The following is a 23,442-nucleotide window of genomic DNA, read 5'->3' as shown; positions in this document are numbered from 1 at the left end:
AAGAGAGGGAGCCAACATCTGCGGTATCCCCTGAATGTTATCTTTGAACCTGGGGAGCGTGGACGGGGCGCTGAGCTCAGTTTTATGTGTTGATGAAGAAGCGATCCTCGGGCCCTGAGCTGCCAAAAAAGAGAGGCAACCAACATCTACGGTATCCCCTGCCTTTTATCTTGGAGCCACCCCCTTAGGGCTTTTGAGCTGGGGTAAGAACAACATAAGACGCCGAGGTGTCGGAATTTAGTCCCTCAGGAGTTATTTTACCTGAGCCAGGACTGAACCTGCTATGTTAACAACACAAGACGCCGAGGTGCAGGAATTTAGTCCCTCAGGAGTTATTTTACCTGAGCCAGGACCGAACCTGCTATGTTAACAACATAAGACGCTGAGGTGTCGGAATTTAGTCCCTCAGGAGTTATTTTACCTGAGCCAGGACGGAACCTGCTATGTTAACAACACAAGACGCCGAGGTGCAAGAATTTAGTCCCTCAGAAGTTCTTTTACATGCCAGTAAATCTACCGAGCACTTTCAAATACCACCGGACTGAGCCAGGATTGAACCTGCTATGTTGACAACACAAGACGCCGAGGTGCCGGAATTTAGTCCCTCAGGAGTTCTTTTTAAATCTACGGACACGAGGCTGAGCACCTTCAAATACCACCGGACTGAGCCAGGTCCGAACCTACTATGTTAAGGTTAGAAGGCCAGCGCCTCAACCGTCTGTGCTACTGAGCCCGGCCCGGCAAGAGAGAACAACACTTTCGGGCCTAAAGTCTTTCTAGGGCTCTGCTGCTGTTGTGTAATTACTTATTGTACGGTTAGCGAAACTTGCTGATACATGGCATTCCTGCGAGTGTGCACTGGTCGACTCTTTCAGCTTGAAGCTCACTCTAAAAATATCCATACAACGTGTTTTGTAAAACACACCCGCGATATTTCTTGTCCGGGGACTTACGCATCTCAGAGTTGGTGCATTCAATAGATATGCCCTTACAGCTTCGCAGCCGGTGCCGGCACATAGACTACTCCAGCACCAAAGGGGGTCGGCTTAACGCCTTCTCTATTAACAGTGTAAAAACCACAGCCCGGCAAATAGCCTGCTCAAGGCTTCAAGATGTTGCAAGCAGGCTCTGAGCTGAGTCCTGGCTAAACTCCTTAAGAGCTGGTGCAAGCTTTTGAGTTGTGTCCTAGCTAACATTCTAGACCAACAGGACTCGAACCGGCTAACCTCAGTGTACGCCCGACAGGTAGATCACGATCAACAGCGTTATGCAGTGCGAAGTAGCGGGGTTCAAACCCTACTGTCGTCAGCTCCGAAAATAGCAAATTCTAGGGGGCGGCTGGCCGCTTCCCGCTCCTAGCCTATTCTTCCTAACAACGTAGGAATCTGTTTTACGGCCGGCTGCCCTTCCTGACGTCAACAAGTAACAGGACCGGGATTTTGAGGTAATGTATACTTTTGCTAAGTCACTTCCGTTTTGCAAGCAGAGAGTTTGCATGCTTTGACTCTGAGTTCGTAGATCTGTTCTTACAGTTGTTGCACAAGAATAGTTAATACAAGTCGTGTTGAGCAACAGTCGCCCAAGGCTGTAGTTTTTTCTGCTTGCTTCTCTCGCCGTGCATGCTTTAACTCGAATCCTGACCAGGTCCGTCGGATGAGGATCGTCAACAAGGGCATCCGGTCGTTCTCCATAGGACACCTTTGCTAGCAGCTTGCTTGCTTGCTTGTCCCGCCAGCAGTAAGCCATGTGCATATGGTTAAAGATGGTGCCTAACAAAGTTGCAATCATGTGGATTTAGCCAGCATTTTGTTGATGGTCGCTGTGGAATTGCCCGCTACCACAAGTGCTGTAAAGATAGCAGCACGATGCTCTGTTGATTAAATATGGCAGCTTGTCAAAAAAATACATAGAATTTTAAATTGCCGCCACCACATTTCGAATGTATCTGGATTTGTGTCGTAAAAGTGCTCTGTTGATTAAAGATGGCAGCTTGTCAAAAAGCACGTCGAATTGTTCAAATTTCACGCCCGTCAAGTTTACTGAGGTTAGCGATGCAAGATGGCGGATGACAGATAAAGAGGGCAGCACTGAGGTTCGCGATGCAAGGTGGCCGCTGACAGCTATCAAAAAAGCACGTGGGAATTCAAATTGCCCGCAACCACGTCCATAAGGATGAGGTTTAGAGTCGTAAAGAGGGCAGCATTGAAGTTAGCGATGCAAGATGGCGGATGACAGCTGTCAAAAAAGCGCGTGGAATTACAAATTGCCCACTACCACATGCATAAGAATGAGGTTTAGTGTCGAATAGATAGCAGCACGGAGGTAAGCGATGTAAGATTACGGATGACAGCTGTCAAAAATCACGTGTCTTTGTTTACAAACAACAGCACGTGGAATTTCTCAAATTGCGCGCTCCCACATGTCAAAGGATGAGGTTTAGTGCCGTCAAGATGGTAGCACTGAGGTTAGTGATGCAACATGGAGGATAACAGGTAAAGAGGGCAGCATTGAGGTTAGCAATGAAAGATGGCCGTTGACAGCTGTCAAAAAAGCACGCGGAATTTCAAATTGCCCGCCACAACGTGTAGCAGCACTGAGGTTAGCGATGCAAGATGGCCGCTGTCAAAAAAGTACGTGGCTTTGAAGAGCACGTGGCTTGGTTTAAAGATGGCCGTTAACAGCTGTCAAAAAGCACGAGGAATTTCAAATTGCCCGCCACTACGTAGCAAAGGTAGCAACAGTGAGGTTTAGCCCCGTCAGGATAGCGGCACTGATGTTAGCGATGCTTTGTTGTTTAAAGATGGCAGCTGTCAGCTTGACAGCTGTCAAAAAAGCACGTGGCTTTATTTACAAAGAAGAGCACGTGGATTTTTTTAAATTGCCCGCTCGTGAGGTTTAGTGCCCTAAAGAGGGCAGCACTGAGGTTAGCGATGCAAGATGGCCGCTTGACACTATCAAAAAGCACCTAGCATTGCTTACAAATTTAAATTTCACGCTACGATTCAAATTTCCCGCCCGTGAGGTTTAGTGCCGTAAAGGTGGCAGCAGTGAGGTTCAGCCCCGTCAAGATGGTGGCACTGAGGTTAGCGATGCGTTGTTGTTGTTGTTGTTGTTGTTGTTAAAGAAGGCGGATGACAGCTATCAAAAAAGCACGTGGCTTTGTTTACAAAAATAGCACGTGGCTTTGTTTACAAACAAAAGCACGTGGGCATGACGTCACGGTCACGTGACCGGGGTCAGTGACCTTGGCCGGGGTCGGTGACCTCGGGTCAATGACTTCGGGTGCTGATGCAGTAGAAAAATGCTGACGAAGTGGCTTCGGAACCCTGTAGGTCCCCTACTCTTTTTAAGTGTCCAGACTATGGGTTCAAACACACAGAGCCATAATGGCCTGAAAGAATCTCCATGAAAGTTTCCCAGTTTGATCCGAATTGTACAAGACATGGTGTCTTTACAACAAACTTTCAAGTGAATATTTACGTTCGATCCTTGCATTGAAAATCTATAATTATGATTCTTTCGTCATCCACTGTTTATAGATTTTCAAGATCTCAATCAAATAGGAATACGATACAGAGCCACACCCCTTTTTATAATCAACGTAGACGATGAACAAATGTCTCTTTGTCCTTTCATAGCCAAATTCACAATAAGCGAATCAACTACTATCTTATTCTTACAGCCTCCAATCTTGCCTCATTACCCGTTCGTCCCCCAGCGAGTATTCCGATCTCTTCACATTGTCTGCAGGCACGCTCTGCAATTATTGCCAGGAATAGTTTTTAAAGCATAGACTTTGCAAGTGATGGATCTGTATTTGGAAGAGTCACCCAATTCCTCGCCTTTCGGTAACAAGAACTTATCTCCAGGGAATACCAATTCAGGCGCTTGCTCAGGAAGTTGCCGTGGGTTTGGCTATAACGTTATGTGTACTTCTGAACATTTTATGCCTGTAGTATTGCACTGAATCTGGTCCAGTAGCTTGGATCACTGTCGTAACTTCTCCTACGGTGACATCGGGAGTCCTCATTTCATTTATAACTTTGTTCCATCCCCCAAGTTATCTTCTTTGGGCTCTTCCCAAATATTAGCGCTCAAGTCTGCTGTCATCTTAATTGGTGGAGTTTCATTCTGGGTTACTGGTTATGATTTTTGAAGGTTACGATAAAATCGCTTCTGTTTCGTGCAAAATTCTCGATTTTGAATCTCCTTCTTTTGGCTTTCTTTGTATCTCTACGAACGTTTAGGGTTGACCGCCATTTTATAACTATGTTCATCGATTATTTCCGTCACCATACCTCGATCCAGTTCTCCCACTACCTTTTGTTGTATTATACGCGCCAGATTTCATCGCTGTCTAGGAAACTGATTTTCTCGTCTAAACTGCGTAGGTTTGCCGACCTTTTTGTTGCGTATATACTCAATATTCTCCTGCAATCACGTTTGTAAAGGTGGTGACTGCACTAAGTACTGACGTATAGTGACTTTATTCCAGTTGCTCGGACGGCAGTCAACGTTAAGAAAACAATATTGCTCTTACAGACTGACAAGCAGTGAACACACCCCCTATGAGACACCCATAATTCCTCGTGATTAAGGATATTATACTGTAGGCCTATTTTGTAATGTATTATGAAAGGCAGGTAGAAAGGATGAGGCATTTTGAGTTATTAAAATGACTACATAACATTTTCTTTTTTCATAAATATATTCGTAGGGAGGAAGCACAATGGCAGGAAGAGCCATCGCTTCGTTGCCTTCCTTGTGTGTTGCTCTGGCCCAAGCCTCGTGTAGTCCCTAACTCTGTGAACTTCTACAGTATTTATCTGTTGCGTGTGTGTTTTTAGGCTTTAAATCAGTGCTTACTTCTCTTGCGTTGAGTGAGAGTCGGTTGTATATTGCACAGTATTTGTGTGTTTTCTATTATTTTCGTACTGTTACTGAATATTTTGGTGTTGTGTTGTGCAGCGATACGTCATGGCATAACTTGTACTGATCTGACGTGTGTTTTATTTGTGCTTGGTTTTGTTATTTAGCTGTTCTTTCTTAAGCGCATTTTAATTTTACCACTTTCTACGACCGCATTCAATTGTTACTGTTGCTTTTGTGAGCGATACAACAGCTCAGTAGTACCTCCCGTTGCCTAGGAAAATTTATTAAATGCATCTCTCACCCCTCGAGACCATGAAAATATCATGTTTCTATTTTCTGCTAAGAGTAGCAGTTATAGTTGTTGCAAAGGGAGGGAACGTACCATCCGTCACATCTCCTAGTCTTCACACCCTTGCCTCGTGAATAAGCAGCATACTTTTCTTCAACACTTTGAAGAGTTGGGTGAAGACTGACTAACTTACCAGTTCTTGAGGAGCCACCTCAGCCATGATGCACCCTGTAACACAAGAAAAGTTCTCGTTACTAACCCAGGGTGTAAAAAGGAAAAGGATTATTCCTGGAATCAAAACAAAAAACATGTCTACGATGTGTCGGTAGTGAGGTACAGGCGTTGCACATGGCCACTGCACTCCTGAAGTTTTTGTCGTCCGTCGTCCGCTTTGTTTACCGACGAAGTCACACGTCCTGCAAAACACACACATGGTCAGTTGTAAATGCCTACGCTACGGTTGTCATTAATATCAACAACGCTTTGGACGCAATGTGTGGTGTGGTATTATCCATGATCAACTGATCGGCCCATACATACCTTGACAACTGAACAGACCAGCGTATGTGAACTTGTTGAGGGACACACTGAGGTTAGCCATGTGTTTCATGCATTATGGAGATCCAGCGCACTTCATTTAGCATGTATGCTGGTATTTGCACACCACCTCCCCACGATGGTGAATCGGGCATCGAGGTCCTGTGCACTGGCCTGCCCAGTCTCCTGACCTTAGTCCACTAGACTTATCTGTGGGTCACATGCACGCTACTCCAGCTGTTCGGCGGGAGCCAGGTGTCTTCGCCAGTCCATGCTGAAGCTACTAATGACGGATGCTTTGAGAACAGTGCAAGTATGATGTATGTTTTCTTGTTTTGTTCCTAGGAGTCAAGAAATGTTGACATACACCCTGTACAAAGTACCAAAGGCGGCTCGTTAGAAAATATCAGGTCTTAGCAATAGGAATGTGAGTTACCACCTCCTTTCACAGAAAATCACGTAACAAGCGGATTCCTTAACGATAACAGTCACAGAGCTACTTGAGTATGTCACACGTTTCTGCCTCAAAATTTCATGTGTTTTCATGCTTATCAGTTTTCGTCGCTAAATCGGGGCCAAGTGTGTTAATGTATTTCAATAGGATAATATGTCGCTCGCTACGGTGTAATGACTCTTATTTCATATCATTACATAACTATTAATTTGTTATTCCTTGTATTTAAGTATCTCCTTTTAAATTGAAACTTTATCCTTTATCCTAACAGCTATCCCTTGGAATCTGGAAAGGAAAATCCGCGAGGCTATCGAAATCAAGAAACATCCGAAGAACATAAATTTAGAAGAAGGATATAAAATCAGTAATTCTTGGATGCCTATCATTCATAGTTTAAGACATACAGACTACAACATAAACACACGGGCCAAAACCCCATTACATAACAGCGCGAGCAAGCCCCTCTACCTGGCTGTGACACATACTTTCCAGAACGCTCACGAGACAGCCAGGGCTTACGTCAGCCAGAAAGGCTAGGACATAAAAGGCCAAGTCAGGGCCACTCTAGTAGTGTAAATTGCTGCCTGGGAGACTGATTACCTCGGATCGAGTAGCCTTGACAAAGAATACTGCAAACTGTACGTGATGTGCAGAAAGTACAACACGGAAATTAAACTAAATAATTCTTCACACCGTGGAAGCTTTAAGTTTCTGTTCCACTAAATTGAAGCAATATTCATTCGTCCGATGATGCTTCACTGCACTCCGTGACATGTTATGTCATAGAAAACGGAGTGGCTTGGATAGGAGTGTGACACACCTTTCAGCGATCAGACTACAAAAGCAAAGCAAGAGTCATCCCCGTCCGTACAGACCATAAAGGCCTTTGGAGGGGTGGAAGGTAAAGGCTTCCACTATCCGTAACGCCGGCACTTGTTGTGGTAAAGTGGTTAACTCTACGCCCGGCCTCCCTTGCCCACAGGAATTAATCTGGTACTCATTTCTGGTGTAGGTTGAGTGAACCTCAGGGCCATGTGCACCTCCGGAACTGGAAATCTTGCTTCTTAAATGTTTAAAGTTCCTCTCACGGAATCGAACGCACGTCCTTCCGGGTAAAACGAAAACGACCTTACCGCCTCAGCCAGGCAGTCACTGTGTAAAATATAAGCCTCTGCAAATTAACTAAACGCCTCCTACAATCATATATTTGGAACTACCGCACCTCCTATCCTAAATCATTACAACGTGAGTCTAGGCGCTATCTTCCTGCTCTCCCCTCCATGGTCCATTATATTATTCTCCTACGTAATCCATCCTCCACCTTTAGAAGTAATCAAGAAAAATAAACTTAATTCGACATTCAGCTCCTATACGATCCTAGAGAGGCTGGACTGGATTGCTGCAATGCTCGACGTCTCACTGTGTAAGTGAAAACATGGTGACGGAACCCTTAAGATTAGGTCGAAGTGAGTTGTGTCTCAAAGATTCATCTCATTCCCTCCGATTCATGTTATCGCACGTTTGGCTTCAGGAAAGCCTTGATCCTGGGCAATTAATGAGATGTCATTCGCCGTTGGGTTCTGGAAGATCCTAAGTATGCAGATTGAAGAGAAGTTAACAGAGGTCCATGAGCAAACCCATTATATCTTTTGTGCGTCCTGATTTTAAAATCTTCTAAGGATACCTTGAAGTATGTGTTGACCAACATTTTAATTAATGTAAATTATTAGTTTCAGGCACGAGTAGTATAATAGGACAGTTCGGCCACCTCCTCCCGCGGGAAATTTTAATTCTGGCGGGAAATTTGAAATTTTGGCGGGAAATTTGAAATTTGGCGCGAGATTTGAATTTGTAAACAAAGCCACGTGCTTTCTGACAGCTGTCATCGACAAAAACGCATCGCTAACCTCACTGCTGCCATCTTGACGGGCCTAAACCTCAGTAGTGCCAACTTAACCTAACTAGCGTGAGGTAAACAACGCCACGTGTTTTTTACAGCCACGCGCTTTTTGACAGACAACAACGCATCGCTAACCTCAGTACTGCCATCTTGACGGGCCTAAACCTCAGTAGTGCCAACTTAACCTAACTAGTGCGAGGTAAACAAAGCCACGTGTTTTTGACAGCCACGTGCTTTTTGACAGACAACAACGCACCGCTAACCTCAGTGCTGCCATCTTGACGGGCCTAAACCTCAGTAGTGCCAACTTAACCTAACTAGCGTGTGGTAAACAAAGCCACGTGCTTTTTGACAGCCACGTGCTTTTTTGACAGCTGTCATCCGCCATCTTTAAACCACAGAGCACTGTGCTGCCCTCTTTATCGTAGTAGATGGAAAATTCGTCACCTGTCATCGGCAGTGCTGCCATCTTGGCGGGCCTAAACCTTAGTGCTACCAACCTAACCTCACTAGCTCGAGATAAACAAATCCATGTGCTTTTTGGACAGCTGTCATCCACCATCTTTAATCTATAGAGCACAGTGATGCCCTCTTTAGCTACTTACCTTAGAAATGTGGTGGCGGATAATTTGAAAAATGCTTTTTGACAGCAGCCATCTTGCATCGAAAACCTCAGTGCTGCCCTCTTTAGCTAGATACCTGTGGTGGCAGACAATTCCACGTGACAGCAGCCATCTTTGAGCACAGTGCTGCCCCTCTTTGTGGCGGCGGGAAATTCCACGTGCTCTTGTTTGGAAACAAATTCACGTGCTATTTTCTGACAGCTGTCATCCGCCATCTTGCATCACACACCTCAGTGCTACACTCTTTAGCTAGATACCTTTGAAATGTGGTGGCGGCAAATTCTACATGCTCTTGTTTGGAAGCAAACCTATGCGCTTTTTTGACAGCTATCATCCGCCATCCTTAATCCAGAGAGCACCGTGCTGCCCTCTTTAGCTACTTACCTTTGAAATGTGGTGGCGGCAAATTCTACGTGCTCTTGTTTGGAAACAAACCCATGTGCTTTTCTGACAGCTGTCATCCGCCATCTTTAATCCAGAGAGAACAGTGCTGCAATCTTTAGTTGAAATGTGGTGGCGGCAAATTCCACGTGCTCTTGTTTGGAAACAAACCTATGCGCTTTTTTGACAGCTATCATCCGCCATCTTTAATCCAGAGAGCACCGTGCTGCCGTCTTTAGCTAGATACCTTTGAAATGTGGTGGCGGCAAATTCTACGTGCTCTTGTTTGGAAACAAATTCTACTCGCTCTTCAGCTGTCATCCACCATCTTTAATCCAGAGAGAACAGTGCTGCACTCTTTAGTTGAAATGTGGTGGCGGCAAATTCCACGTGCTCTTGTTTGGAAACAAACCCATGTGCTTTTCTGACAGCTGTCATCCACCATCTTTAATCCAGAGAGAACAGTGCTGCACTCTTTAGTTGAAATGTGGTGGTGGCAAATTCCACGTGCTCTTGTTTGGAAACAAACCTATGCGCTTTTCTGACAGCTGTCATCCGCCATCTTTAATCCAGAGAGAACAGTGCTGCACTCTTTAGTTGAAATGTGGTGGCGGCAAATTCCACGTGCTCTTGTTTGGAAACAAATTCTACTCGCTCTTCAGCTGTCATCCACCATCTTTAATCAAGAGAGCACCGTGCTGCACTCTTTGTGGTGGCGGATAATTTGAAAAATTATTTTCGACAAGCAGCCATCTTTAATCCAGAGAGAACAGTGCTGCCCTCTTTAGCTACTTACCTTTGAGGCGGTTAATTTGAAAAATTCTATTTAACAAGCTGCCATCTTTAATGAAAAGAGCATCGTGGTGCTATCTTGCGGGTAAATTTTACGTCACAGCTGTCATCCACCATCTTGCATTGCTAACCATAGTGCTGCCCTCTTTAGCTACTTACCTTAGAAAAAATCTATTTGACAAGCTGTCACCCGCCATCTTGCATCGCAAACCTCAGTGCTGCACTCTATCTGGTGGCGGATAATTTGAAAAATCTTTTTGACAAGCAGCCATCTTTAATCAACAGAGCACCGTGCTGCCATCTTTAGCTACCGCTATCTCACATCGCTTACCTCGCTGCTGCACCCTTTAGTTGAAAATGTGGTGGCGGTAAATTCGAACAAGTTTAATCACGCATCGGGAAAGCTAGAGTAAGCACGTGCTGCAGTGATGACGTCATCATGCATGTTTAGAATTGTCCGTTTTCTTAAGAGTAAGTCGGTGTAAGGAATGCAATAAGTATGCATCATAAAAACAAGAGTTTGCATGTGCTGCAGTGATGACGTTATTGTGCATGTTTAAACCCGTTCGTTGACTAAAAGCTTTAGTCTTCGAGAAACAGTGATAGAGAGTGGAGTGCAAACATGACGAAAACATTAAGAGTTGATGTGCAAGGCTTTAAAGTAAACGGAAACAAATTTGTGTTTAAAGAGGTGGCTGTGTTAGATTGCAGTGTGTTGTGGGCACCAAAACTTGTTAGTTTAGTATTTAGTCCACCGTTCCCTTACTGTTTGCAAACAGATGAAGATAAAAAGCAGACTCAGTGGATTGAAAACAATTTAGGTTTGAAGTGGGAAGAAAAAGGAATACCGTATCGTTTTCTACCTTTAATGATGAATGCACATTTGTCAAGAGCAGATCTTGTTCTTTTAAAGGGTTGTGAAAAGAAAGAATGGTTGCGTGATTTTCTACCATCATCGTGTGAAGTTATCCACATGCATGAATTGGGGTGCCCATCATTTAAAACTCTTCCGAAAGAGCATAGTAGAGAAACAAGTAAACAGTCTTTACAACATGTATGCATGCTCTTTGATTGGTTGTGTCGCAGTGCATGCCGTGAAGTGAACAACATATGTAAACTGCAGTGTCGAAATAACCTTAGTGTAAAAGAAACATTTCTAGAGTAAAGACATCATGTCATTTCTAACAGATACTACGTGTAACGCAGTTGAAAATTCGATCGTAAAGTTTTATGCATGCAAAAAGAAACTAAACACTTTTACAGAAGAAGAGTTCAATGCATTACCAAAGGCATTTTTGGTTAATGTAGCTGCGAATGCTGTAAAGAAGATTTGGGATAAGGTGCCTCGGGAGTGGACTCAAGATCCTATTTTGTCAGAGCTTCAAACGTGTAGTTTACATCATGAACACGTGAGTTTAGGTAGAAGACCTTCTGTGAGACAGTGCCGTACATGTCAACTAATTAAACTGTATCACGGACCTAAAACTAACGAGTTGTCTTCGCTTATAAACACTTATCATGGCTGTAGAGAGAGTAAACAAGGAAAAGGTGAAGAAACGTGCTGGGAGAAAGATGAGGAAGCATGTTGGGCGTGGACTCATCAATAGAGTGATTGATCTTCTTTTCTTCGTGCTTCATCCCCCTGCGGCCCTAGAACACGTTCGCCTGACACGTAGTTACATGCTGTCTGCATAGAGTATGTCGTGTAGCTGTTAAAATCTGCTTCGTAAAGTTATGCTGTGTGTGTATGTGTTATTACCTAGTGCTTTAGCTGCTCAGAAGAATATAGCAGCACTTGTCGTTGTTGGTGTAATAAAACGAAAACTGAGTGTCAAAGACCGTAAAATAAACAAAGGATAAAAATGTATATATATATTCTAAAATAAATATGAATTGTCAAAACATATTACAGGTGTTGTTTAATCCTACAGCATGTCCTAGTGACTTAGAAGAAAGGAAACGTAGAGGATTAAAAGAAAACACACATAAGATTTAAAGTACATCCTCTTTATTAATCCATGAATTAAAGCTGTTATTAAAACCAAGCGATTTAACATACAGTTTATTGCCACGACGTCGAATAACACGTTCAACTAAATAGTGATCAGGATATTTTGTTTTCTGCAGTTCTTCGATGTAGAATCCTCCTTCAATAGGCTGTCCTCTGAGATCGCAAAGTAAATACGTAACTGGATTAGTAAGCTTAACACTTCTGATTTGAAAAATTTCAGTGCTCCAGTTAGGTGTGTATCCTTTTGCAAAAATAGACTTGTGTTTGCTGATGCGAACAAAATCACCTTCTTTAAAGCGATGGCGACGTGGATCAGCTGTTTTAATTACAAGATGAATAGCATTTATACGAGGTGTATTCTTTGTAACAAGACGTGGCTTTGTTCCGATAGTGCGATGAGGTGTATCGTTGTAGGTAGATAAAAGTCTAGGTAGCAGATCAATCCAACGATATGAACCTTGCGCTGTAAATTCTCGCCACATCATTGTTTTGAGTGTACGATTAAAGCGTTCTACAACACTTGCCTTGAGATTGCTGAACGTAGAGTAGTGTTGAATGCCAAGTAACTTGAGGTAAGAAGAAAAATCCTTGTTGTAAAACTCTTTACCTTGATCAGTTTGAAGAAGCCTTGGGCAGCGTTTCGATTCTTCAACAATATGTTTAAATGCTTCTTTAACTTGAGCTGCTGTTTTCGAACGCACGGGTTGTGCAAAAGCAAACTTCGAGTACACATCGATAACAGTAAGTAAATACTTATACCCCTTATTACTAGAGACATATGGAATCATTTCTACTAAGTCTGCTTGCCAGAGATCATCTTTTCCTCGTGTAATAACGCGTCTGCGACAGTAGGTGCGACGTGCTGGTTTATGTAACTCACGTGCGATGTTTACCTTTACAGGTGAGATCTTCTCTTGACGAGCCATTACAAAATAATACCGGCATAACGTAGTTCTCTTTCTATTTCTAGAATTTCTGATCCGTGACCAGTGTGACCAGCCTCTTGCGATGCTCTTAAAAGTTGTAATCGTTCAACGAGTAAGTTTGGGTCATTCCAGTATCTTACATCCACATACGGCAACAAAGGCTTGTAGATAACATCAAGACTACGTGCAGTCGGAAACAGCTTAGAAATAAACTCACGATACTTGTAACTCTTATTCGCATTTACAGCTTCTGTTCTCTTGTAATTACGTCGTGTTGCGTCAGTAGCAAAAAGTATTGCTTTATATTTTTTAAGATCATCTTGTAAAATTATATCCTTGTCAGGTATTCGTGAGAAAAGAAGTTCTAAGAGTCCTTTCGTAGGTTTATAGGTAACACCTTTTACAATGAGTTTGTTGTTATTAATCTTAACATTTGAATTTCCTATCCGGAAACAGTCATCTTCGTAGCGAATACCGTAGGTAGTGTCAGTTTGTCCTGTAAAAAGTTTTTCTATATAAGGTGCAAAGAGAGATCCATAGGTATCTTGAATAAAAGTTCTAAACTGATTGCGATACTCTGGTGTTATCATAACCTCAGACAAAGATGGTAGATTTTGCGTCGATGTAGTAGGTGTTTCAGCAATAACATCTGTAGTTAAAAACTCAACACGCTTAGATGGTGATGTATCATAAAGTTCTTCTTCTTCTTCTTCTTCTTCTTCCTTATCTTCCTCTTCTTGATCTACATCCTGGTTCTTCTCCTCCGTACCTTCTTCATGCTTTTCTGCTTCATGCTTCTCTTTATGATATGATGTTTGCATAGAAGCAAAACTTGAAGTAGACTGCGGTAATGAAGTAGAATTAAAAATTTCTTTGAGTGGTGTACTTAGTTGTGTTTTTAAAAATAAATCCGTGTCTGCTTGAATACGTTTAAGCTCCTTAAATTTCCGTCGAATATTGTTTCGAGCTTGGATGATATGTTTTGTGATCTCCTTGCTAGATGTTAACATGATGATGGTTTTTAATCAAGTAGTTACTGTAATTCTGTGTTAATGCATATAAAATGATCGAAACCCATGCGATATCGTCCATGCTGTACATCACATTCTTTATCAATAACTAAAAAGCTGTAACGGTGTAATGACCAACATTTAGCACACATACGTTTAAAGTCATCGAATGTCATATCAGTGTTAACATGATCGTTATACACATGTCGCATGTTGCGCTCATCTTGCCGAAAAAGCACAATAACATTTGCGTTGTCGCGTATCAACTGCTTAGGCACACGAGAATAGGTTTGGCACAAATAGATGCAATCAACATATTTATGCCGACCCAGACTAAAGAATGCACGAATAACGTTTTGCTGTTCTGCTGCGACATCATCAAAGATAATAAGAGAATTAGGAAGCACATCGTCTGGTGATGGTACTTGCTCATGCGAATTAAATTTAAAATATCTTATTCCATCTTTAACTAGATCGTGCATTACAGTTTGTAGAATAGTATATAGCGGCTGATAGAGTGACTTTGCGAAAACGTAAATATTCTCGAAGCGTACACCATTTACAGAAGTAATAAGTGTGAGTAAAAGATTTGTTTTCCCGCATCCCGACGGGCCTGATATAATACATCGAACAGTAAAAGGAAACAACGTTCCATGACGTTTTCCTGTAGTTGTACTAGAACTAGGTAAGAGATGTGGTACAATGTCGGTAACAGGTAGCGTGTCTTGCTGCTTTATAATCTTCATGATAACTGAATCATAAAGTAGGTAATAGTAATATATATATTAAACGAAACAAGAGGTAACGGTTAGTTTATGATTTGCTCTTGACTAGTAAAGTCGTGTCCAGCATGGTAAAACAACGATATCCAAACGACATGAAGAAGAAGAAGAAGAAGAAAGTAAAATCTGTTGGATGGAAAGATGTTATAAAGGCTGCGCAAAAAGCTATTCGAGGGGAATACAATCCTCGTGTAGCTATTACTAAAGCGTTACGCGCAGCAAGAGCGAGAATTTCTCCAAAGTGCAGAGCAATATTTAGTAAACGTGCACGAATTATTCCTGTACCAAAACGAGGAGGATTTCTTCCTGCGCTGTTTGCTGGCTTAGCAGCTTTAGGGTCATTGCTAGGTGGTGCTAGTGCTGTAGCGAGAACTGTCAAAGCTGTAGAAGAAGCGAAACAACAGTTGAATGAGAGTGAACGTCATAACAAGACGATGGAGGCAATTGCGTTACGAGGCAAAGGTATGAACATGAAGCTAGCGCCATACAAGAAAGGGCTTGGTATCTACATTTCTCCAAAAAACGTCTACTGAATGCACTGCCATATCGAGCTCTAACGCATGATGAAGTTTTTACGTTTGCTAAACAACTAGGAATTCGTTATTTTCGAGGAGTGTATATGTGCGATCAACTACCGGCACGCCCACGTGAACGTGAAAGTGCCGTAATTAACTTGGACGACAGTCGTGGACCTGGAACTCATTACGTTGCTTATGTAAAACGTAAATCTAAAGTATGGTATTTTGATAGCTATGGAGACTTACCTCCTCCTTTTGAGCTCATACGTTATTTCGGAAGCAGTGCGGACATTGTTTACAATACAAACCGTGTGCAAAACTTTAATACACGCATGTGCGGACGATTATGTCTTATGTTCTTATATCAAACCCAGACAGTAGAGAAAGTGCATTATTGTCTACGTGATGACGAACAGTGAAAGAACGTTTGCTGTACGTGGAGAAGGACCTGAAACAACCGTCTATTTTAATCCACCAATCGAACTTAGCTATCAGCCGCATCGTCTTGGACTAGTATCGTTTGAAAGCTACAATAAAATCTATAATGTGCGTGATGGTGTAAACAAGTTCTATTACGATGAGTATGTGCTAACACTACCCTCAGGTAGTTATACAGTAGACGATATTCACGACTATATTGAAAGTACGTTAATTGATCAGTTTGGGGAAGATAGTTTTAGTAATCATAATTACAAGTTCTCAATCACTATAAGCAACATCACACATAAATGTGTTATTGAATCATCTTTTAAGATTGACTTCAAATCACAACCTGATTCGATTGGACCACTGCTTGGATTTTCATCGAGGGAGCTCCTACCGAACGTACGTTACGAGTCTGATCAACCTATAAAACTCTTCGATGATTATAATGTGAACATTACTTGTAATATTATTACAGACTTGAATAGTAATCTACAAACTTCGCACGTCCTGCACGGCTTTATTGTTACAGAGGAACGTGGATATACTATTTGTGAGAAACCAGCAGTAGTTCTTTATCATCCTGTGTCTGTAAAACACATTAGCAACATTACTCTTAGACTTGTAAATAAACATAATCAGCTTATTCATTTAGATCACCACGCGTACGTAGCTTACAAACTACATCTTAAACCAGTATGAAAACCATCTATAAAACACGGTGTACATTCCGAAGACATACTACATGTGTGCAGAGACTCATCGAGTTAACAGATACCCATAAGCAGATACTCCAAGATTTAGGATATACACTACTACAACAGAATGGAAGAAATGCTACACATTACGAATACAGTAGAAAGTCGTGAAGGTGTAGTACGAAGTGAGCTTCATTCCTATCAACCTTTTACGTTTGGATTAAATAACAATGATGAAATTCATTTTATTATTAATCAACAAGATGTTTACACCTTACCACACGAAAGCTACCTCTATATTGAAGGACGATTAGAAAAGTCTGATGGAAGTGGACCAAGCACTTCACAACTAAACAACCATGCTCTAGCTTTTCTCTTTTCTGAAGCGCGATATGAAGTAAATAATGTTGAAATAGATCGAACGAAGAATGTTGGTATTACAAGTGCAATGAAATTCTACCCTTCTTTCTGTGATGAAGAAAGTAATCTTTTGCGGATGGCTGGATGGTGTCCAAAAGCTACTAACAACTGGGTGATTAATGAGGATGGAACTTTTACGGGTATGTTATCACTGAAACATATTTTTGGATTCGCAGAAGACTTTACACGTATTATAATCAACGCAAAACAAGAGCTTATTCTAATCTGTGATCGAAGTGATTACAATTCTCTTAAAGCAGTAGAAACACCTGTAGAATCGAAAATAACACTGCATCGTATACTGTGGCGGATTCCACATGTAACCTTATCTGATCGTGAAAAACTTCGATTGCTCAAGATTGTAGAAAATGATACACCATTACCTATACGTTTTAGAAGTTGGGAGCTGCATGAATATCCTGTGTTACCACCCACAAACAAGCATAGCTGGGCTGTTAAAACATCACGTTTTACTGAGAAGCCCTTGTACATTATATTTGGGTTTCAAACTAATCGTAAATTCAATCACGAAAAAGATAGCTCACTGTTTGATCACTGCAAATTAAGACACGTTAGACTATATCTCAACGGAATTACGTATCCCTACGAAAACATCGACATTAACTTTGAGAAAATTAAGTTTGGGATGCTCTATGACATGTTTTGTAAATTTCAATCATCGTATTATCAGAAAGAAGATCGTCCGCTATTTACACCTCAAGAATTTAAAAATAAAGCACCGATTGTAGTTACAGACTGCTCTTATCATGAAGAATCTATAAAGGAAACTCCAGTTGATATTCGTTTAGAATTTGAAACATCTGAAAACATTCCTGCTAACACAGCAGCCTATTGTCTTATTATTCATATGAGTGATGTTACTTACCATCCGCTAACGAATATTGTTACGAGACTATAAATAAGAATAGATCTTTATCATTTTCATTAGTGTGTGCTTCGACATCGTACGCTATGGAACAAAACTGTAAATGTGCATGCTGTTTGCATGCTCATACGCAACATCTTATTTATCTTTCACGAGTGAGTGAGGCTATTAAGATGTTCTATAAACATAGATCGTCGATGCCGAAACATCTTATTCAATACTTACCACCAGGATTTTTATATACGTACGCTGCCTCTTACGTACATAATTTTTGGGACATCCTTCCTCTACACAGTAAGATGTCGATCGAAGTAGCTTTATGCAGAACTTGTGAATGACATTACAAGCATCGGGGAGAAAATGGTGATGATGATTGGGATGTACCAAATCCGAGGATTGAACACTGTACACAGTGTATGAATGAACTTTCTCTAGTACCTCATGATGATGATGATGATTCCGAAAAGGAATCACAGCAAGGTAAGAAGTATATGATTTTCTCTGTAAAGCATAACATACTTAGTATAATATATTTCTAAATGCTTTGTTTAATTTGAATGTTGCAGGAGGCATTTCAGAAGCATACGTTGTTAAGAAGCACACCAACCTTGTCAGCAGCAAAAACGAACACTGTTGTAGTACATTTGTAAATAAATATTTGACCGCATTCAAAAAATGTTGTACTTATTGCATTGCTTTACACCGACTTACACTTAAGAAAAACGATCAGGTATAAACATGCACAATGACGTCATCACAACAGCACGTGCTTACTCTAGCTTTCCCGATGCATGTTTAAACTTGTTCGAATTTACCGCTACCACATTCCTTTACACCGACTTACTCTTAAGAAAACGGACAAGTCTAAACATGCATGATGACGTCATCACTGCAGCACGTGCTTACTCTAGCTTTCCCGATGCGTGATTAAACTTGTTCGAATTTACCGCCACCACATTTCAACTAAAGAGTGCAGCAGCGAGGTAAGCGATGTAAGATGGCGGTAGCTAAAGATAGCAGCACGGTGCTCTGTTGATTAAAGATGGCTGCTTGTCAAAAAGATTTTTTCAAATTATCCGCCACCACATAGAGTGCAGCACTGAGGTTTGCGATGCAAGATGGCGGGTGACAGCTTGTCAAATAGATTTTTTTTCAAAGGTAAGTAGCTAAAGAGGGCAGCACTAAGGTTAGCAATGCAAGATGGTGGATGACAGCTGTGACGTAAAATTTACCCGCAAGATAGCACCACGATGCTCTTTTCATTAAAGATGCCAGCTTGTTAAATAGAATTTTTCAAATTAACCGCCTCAAAGGTAAGTAGCTAAAGAGGGCAGCACTGTTCTCTCTGGATTAAAGATGGCTGCTTGTCGAAAAGAATTTTTCAAATTAACCGCCTCAAAGGTAAGTAGCTAAAGAGGGCAGCACTGTTCTCTCTGGATTAAAGATGGCTGCTTGTCGAAAATAATTTTTCAAATTATCCGCCACCACAAAGAGGGCAGCACGGTGCTCTCTTGATTAAAGATGGTGGATGACAGCTGAAGAGCGAGTAGAATTTGTTTCCAAACAAGAGCACGTGGAATTTGCCGCCACCACATTTCAACTAAAGAGTGCAGCACTGTTCTCTCTGGATTAAAGATGGCGGATGACAGCTGTCAGAAAAGCGCATAGGTTTGTTTCCAAACAAGAGCACGTGGAATTTGCCACCACCACATTTCAACTAAAGAGTGCAGCACTGTTCTCTCTGGATTAAAGATGGTGGATGACAGCTGTCAGAAAAGCACATGGGTTTGTTTCCAAACAAGAGCACGTGGAATTTGCCGCCACCACATTTCAACTAAAGAGTGCAGCACTGTTCTCTCTGGATTAAAGATGGTGGATGACAGCTGAAGAGCGAGTAGAATTTGTTTCGAAACAAGATCACGTAGAATTTGCCGCCACCACATTTCAAAGGTATCTAGCTAAAGACGGCAGCACGGTGCTCTCTGGATTAAAGATGGCGGATGATAGCTGTCAAAAAAGCGCATAGGTTTGTTTCCAAACAAGAGCACGTAGAATTTGCCGCCACCACAATTCAACTAAAGAGTGCAGCACTGTTCTCTCTGGATTAAAGATGGCGGATAACAGCTGTCAGAAAAGCACATGGGTTTGTTTCCAAACAAGAGCACGTAGAATTTGCCGCCACCACATTTCAAAGGTAAGTAGCTAAAGAGGGCAGCACGGTGCTCTCTAGATTAAAGATGGCGGATGATAGCTGTCAAAAAAGCGCATAGGTTTGTTTCCAAACAAGAGCATGTAGAATTTGCCGCCACCACATTTCAAAGGTATCTAGCTAAAGAGTGTAGCACTGAGGTTTGTGATGCAAGATGGCGGATGACAGCTGTCAGAAAATAGCACGTGAATTTGTTTCCAAACAAGAGCACGTGGAATTTCCCGCCGCCACAAAGAGGGGCAGCACTGTGCTCAAAGATGGCTGCTGTCACGTGGAATTGTCTGCCACCACAGGTATCTAGCTAAAGAGGGCAGCACTGAGGTTTGCGATGCAAGATGGCTGCTGTCAAAAAGCATTTTTCAAATTATCCGCCACCACATTTCAAAGGTAAGTAGCTAAAGAGGACAGCACTGTGCTCTATAGATTAAAGATGGCGGATGACAGCTGTCCAAAAAGCACATGGATTTGTTTATCTCGAGCTAGTGAGGTTAGGTTGGTAGCACTAAGTTTAAGGTCCGCCAAGATGGCAGCACTGCCGATGACAGGTGACGAATTTTCCATCTACTACGATAAAGAGGGCAGCACAGTGCTCTGTGGTTTAAAGATGGCGGATGACAGCTGTCAAAAAAGCACGTGGCTGTCAAAAAGCACGTGGCTTTGTTTACCACATGCTAGTTAGGTTAAGTTGGCACTACTGAGGTTTAGGCCCGTCAAGATGGTAGTACTGAGGTTAGCGGTGCGTTGTTGTCTGTCAAAAAGCAAGTGGCTGTCAAAAAACACGTGGCTTTGTTTACCTCACGCTAGTTAGGTTAAGTTGGCACTACTGAGGTTTAGGCCCGTCAAGATGGCAGCAGTGAGGTTAGCGATGCGTTGTTGTCGATGACAGCTGTCAAAAAGCACTTGGCTTTGTTTACAAATTCAAATCTCGCGCCAAAATTCAAATTTCCCGCCAAAATTTCAAATTTCCCGCCAGAATTCAAATTTCCCGCGGGAGGAGGCGGCCGAACTGTCCTATTATACTACTGGCACGGTATGAATTTAAGATAGACTCTTTCGATGTAGATTCTCATTTATTCTTCTAAGCCTTAAATTAGATTGTTCCATAGACACGTGTGTGTTAATCAATGGAAAAACGCTTTTTATATGAGTATTTCCAAGAGCTTCATCTTGCGATGAGACGGTAATTTTTCCAGTTTTCCTGGATCTTCTTTTGGTTTTATAATTGCTATCATCTTGGTTTTCTTGAATACAGACAGTAAATTTCCTGTTTCCATGGAGTTGGAAGAGAAGGCGTTAAGCCATCTAATGTAGTTGGCCCACAGCGCAGAAGAAACTTCGGATAAATGTCATCAAAACCTGATGCCTTGGCAGGTTTCATGCTCTTCATGGCTTCAATAGTCTCTTCTAGGTAGAATTTACAGGATTGTAGGGCTGAGCGTTTCCTCACTTTCAAAAGGGATTTTTCTAGTCTTTTGATTTTTTCCCCTTGATTGACATTGAGGAAGACCTGATACAGTACCTCCTGGGTCATGGTAAATGAGTGACACCGTTAAAATGACCTCTGGGTCATAGCTCAAGAAGGTAATATACTCAGGAGGTCTTTTTCATGACCCTCACTTTCGTATCGTTGGACCATGTACCAAGATCTGCCAAGTTAACGTGAAGGGCATAAGCAGGGAAAGATATGAATATCTATCGAAAACACCGAACATATTATCAAGTTGACGTAATGTCAGGAAAGGGAAATGAATAGATAGATAAAATGATATCGAAGTTGCATGCCGCCTTAGTAGTGTACTGGTTTAAAGAATGTGTGAATATGCTTGTAGAAGATGAACAATGTATTCAAGTATTTCATGGTAAAATATGTATAGTATTGATTCGTTAAGGAAACGAGTCTTCATCGGGATGACTTAATTATTTGAGTTGTTATTGCGAAGAAGGTGTTATGTATTACATCTATCAATCCAAATGAAATATTATCGGTCCTTCGATGAAAAAATTGAAACAGTTTCATACATTCAAGCATAGTAGGCCGAACAGAGTGCTGTAAAGATGTTTTAATGTAGTATTTAATCGTTCAGCGTAAGTACATGCTGTATCAGATTACTGTTGAGAAGGGAAAAAACAAACAACAATCAAAAATCTTAGTATATATTAACACAAGGCAAAAATAAGCACATATTAGGGACGTGATTTGAAGTCGACTTCCTGTAGGCCCTTCTATAACTATAATAAGTGAGGACAGTTTTTTAATAAAAAGTGCTGGAAAGATACACACACACGTTTAAAAAAGCAATTGTTCACAAACACAAAGTGATTTTCCAGTTTTCTTTTTTAGTTATTTTTTCTGTAATACGTGTTGTACTGAATATTTCATTGAGAAGTTGATTAAGAAAGCACAAGAGAGGAAATTTGTACACTTCTTTTGTATACACGAACACTCACTGATCATCTTCAGATTCTTCTCTTGGCGGAAGTAAAATATCTTGAGGAAGTCTACTTTTAACCCGACGTGGAAGTGTTGATCGTTTTCGAAGGGCGAAGAGCACAGCACAAGGCACATTTTGTAGTTTCTTGAAGAACGTCTTGGCTTGCGTTGTAATCACGTGTTCCAGAGTGTCTACCTGAAGTTCACGATGTAACTTGTTTGTTTCGGACGTACCAAGGAGCGTTGGTGATGATACGGAGAACTTTGTTTTGGAATGATTGCAGACGTCGGATAGTGGTTCGAGCAGCCCCTCCCCAGAGAAGTAATCCACATTCAAATTTGAGGGGAGATTTCCTGTTTAGTAGAGGATATAGTCTTGTTAGTCGTGCAAAACTTAGATTTAATTTCTGATTTATGTGGTATTTCCATGATAAGAAACGGTCAAGGAATACTCCCAGACACTTCACGGCCTTGTAGGTAGGCATCCATGGTATGTATGTTCCATTTACGATGATTGGTGGTGGAGGAGATGGACGTTCACATTTCGGTACATTCAGTGAAATTCTCCAGTCATTGTGTGCAGAGAGGCTTGCAGGCGGTGATGCGAAGACATCAGTATCATCTGCATACATTGCCATGTTGACGAATGGAGACGATGGAATGTCATAGGTATAAATGAAAAATGAAATGACGTATGGCTTTTAGTGCCGGGAGTGTCCGAGGACAAGTTCGGCTCGCCAGACGCATGTCTTTTGATTTGACGTCCGTAGGCGACATGCGCGTCGTGATGAGGATGAAATGATGATGAAGACGACACATGCACCCAGCCCCCGTGCCAGCTAAATTAACCAATTAACGTTAAAATTCCGGACTCTGCCGACAATCGAGCCCGGGACTCCTGTGACTCCTGTAGCCATGAAGCCGGACATAGGTATGAATGTTGAAGAGGGGTGGATTAAGAATAGTGAGCCGAGGTGTTGATACGTACGCTGTCTATATAATGTGGGATTCCGATTGTGTGCAATTTGTATAATAGGCCTTTATGCCTAACTTTATCAAATGCCTTTGTAAAATTTAGGAATGCTGCAATAGTGTGATGTTTGAACTCGAAACATTGCGTAATGTGTTCTGTAATACGTAATAGCTGATGAGTAGTCGAATGCCGTAGACGGAAGCCAAACTGATGATGTGGAAGGAGAGATGTGTCCTCTAAACAATTATTTAGACGTTTGAGGATGATTTTCTCAAATAATTTGGATAACGTTGGTAATAAACTTACT

General features: G+C 41.7%; 1 protein-coding gene across 2 annotated transcripts in view; it reads right to left on the bottom strand.

The window, feature by feature from the left end:
- chas (chascon) overlaps positions 1-23,442 on the bottom strand; it is a 920,317-nt gene that overhangs the window by 729,055 nt on the left and 167,820 nt on the right. For both annotated transcript variants that reach the window (XM_067142274.2, XM_067142275.2), the window contains exon 2: positions 5,355-5,389. In XM_067142274.2, the coding sequence (XP_066998375.2) occupies positions 5,355-5,381 (27 nt within the window). In that variant the 5' untranslated portion in view covers positions 5,382-5,389. The remainder of the gene's footprint in view (positions 1-5,354; positions 5,390-23,442) is intronic.

The sequence above is a fragment of the Anabrus simplex genome, chromosome 2, assembly GCF_040414725.1.
Source record: "Anabrus simplex isolate iqAnaSimp1 chromosome 2, ASM4041472v1, whole genome shotgun sequence".
In the NCBI taxonomy this organism is placed as follows: Eukaryota; Metazoa; Arthropoda; class Insecta; order Orthoptera; family Tettigoniidae; genus Anabrus; species Anabrus simplex.
The sequence above is the reverse complement of the archived record's forward strand: the minus strand, read 5'-3'. Positions and strand labels throughout refer to the sequence as shown.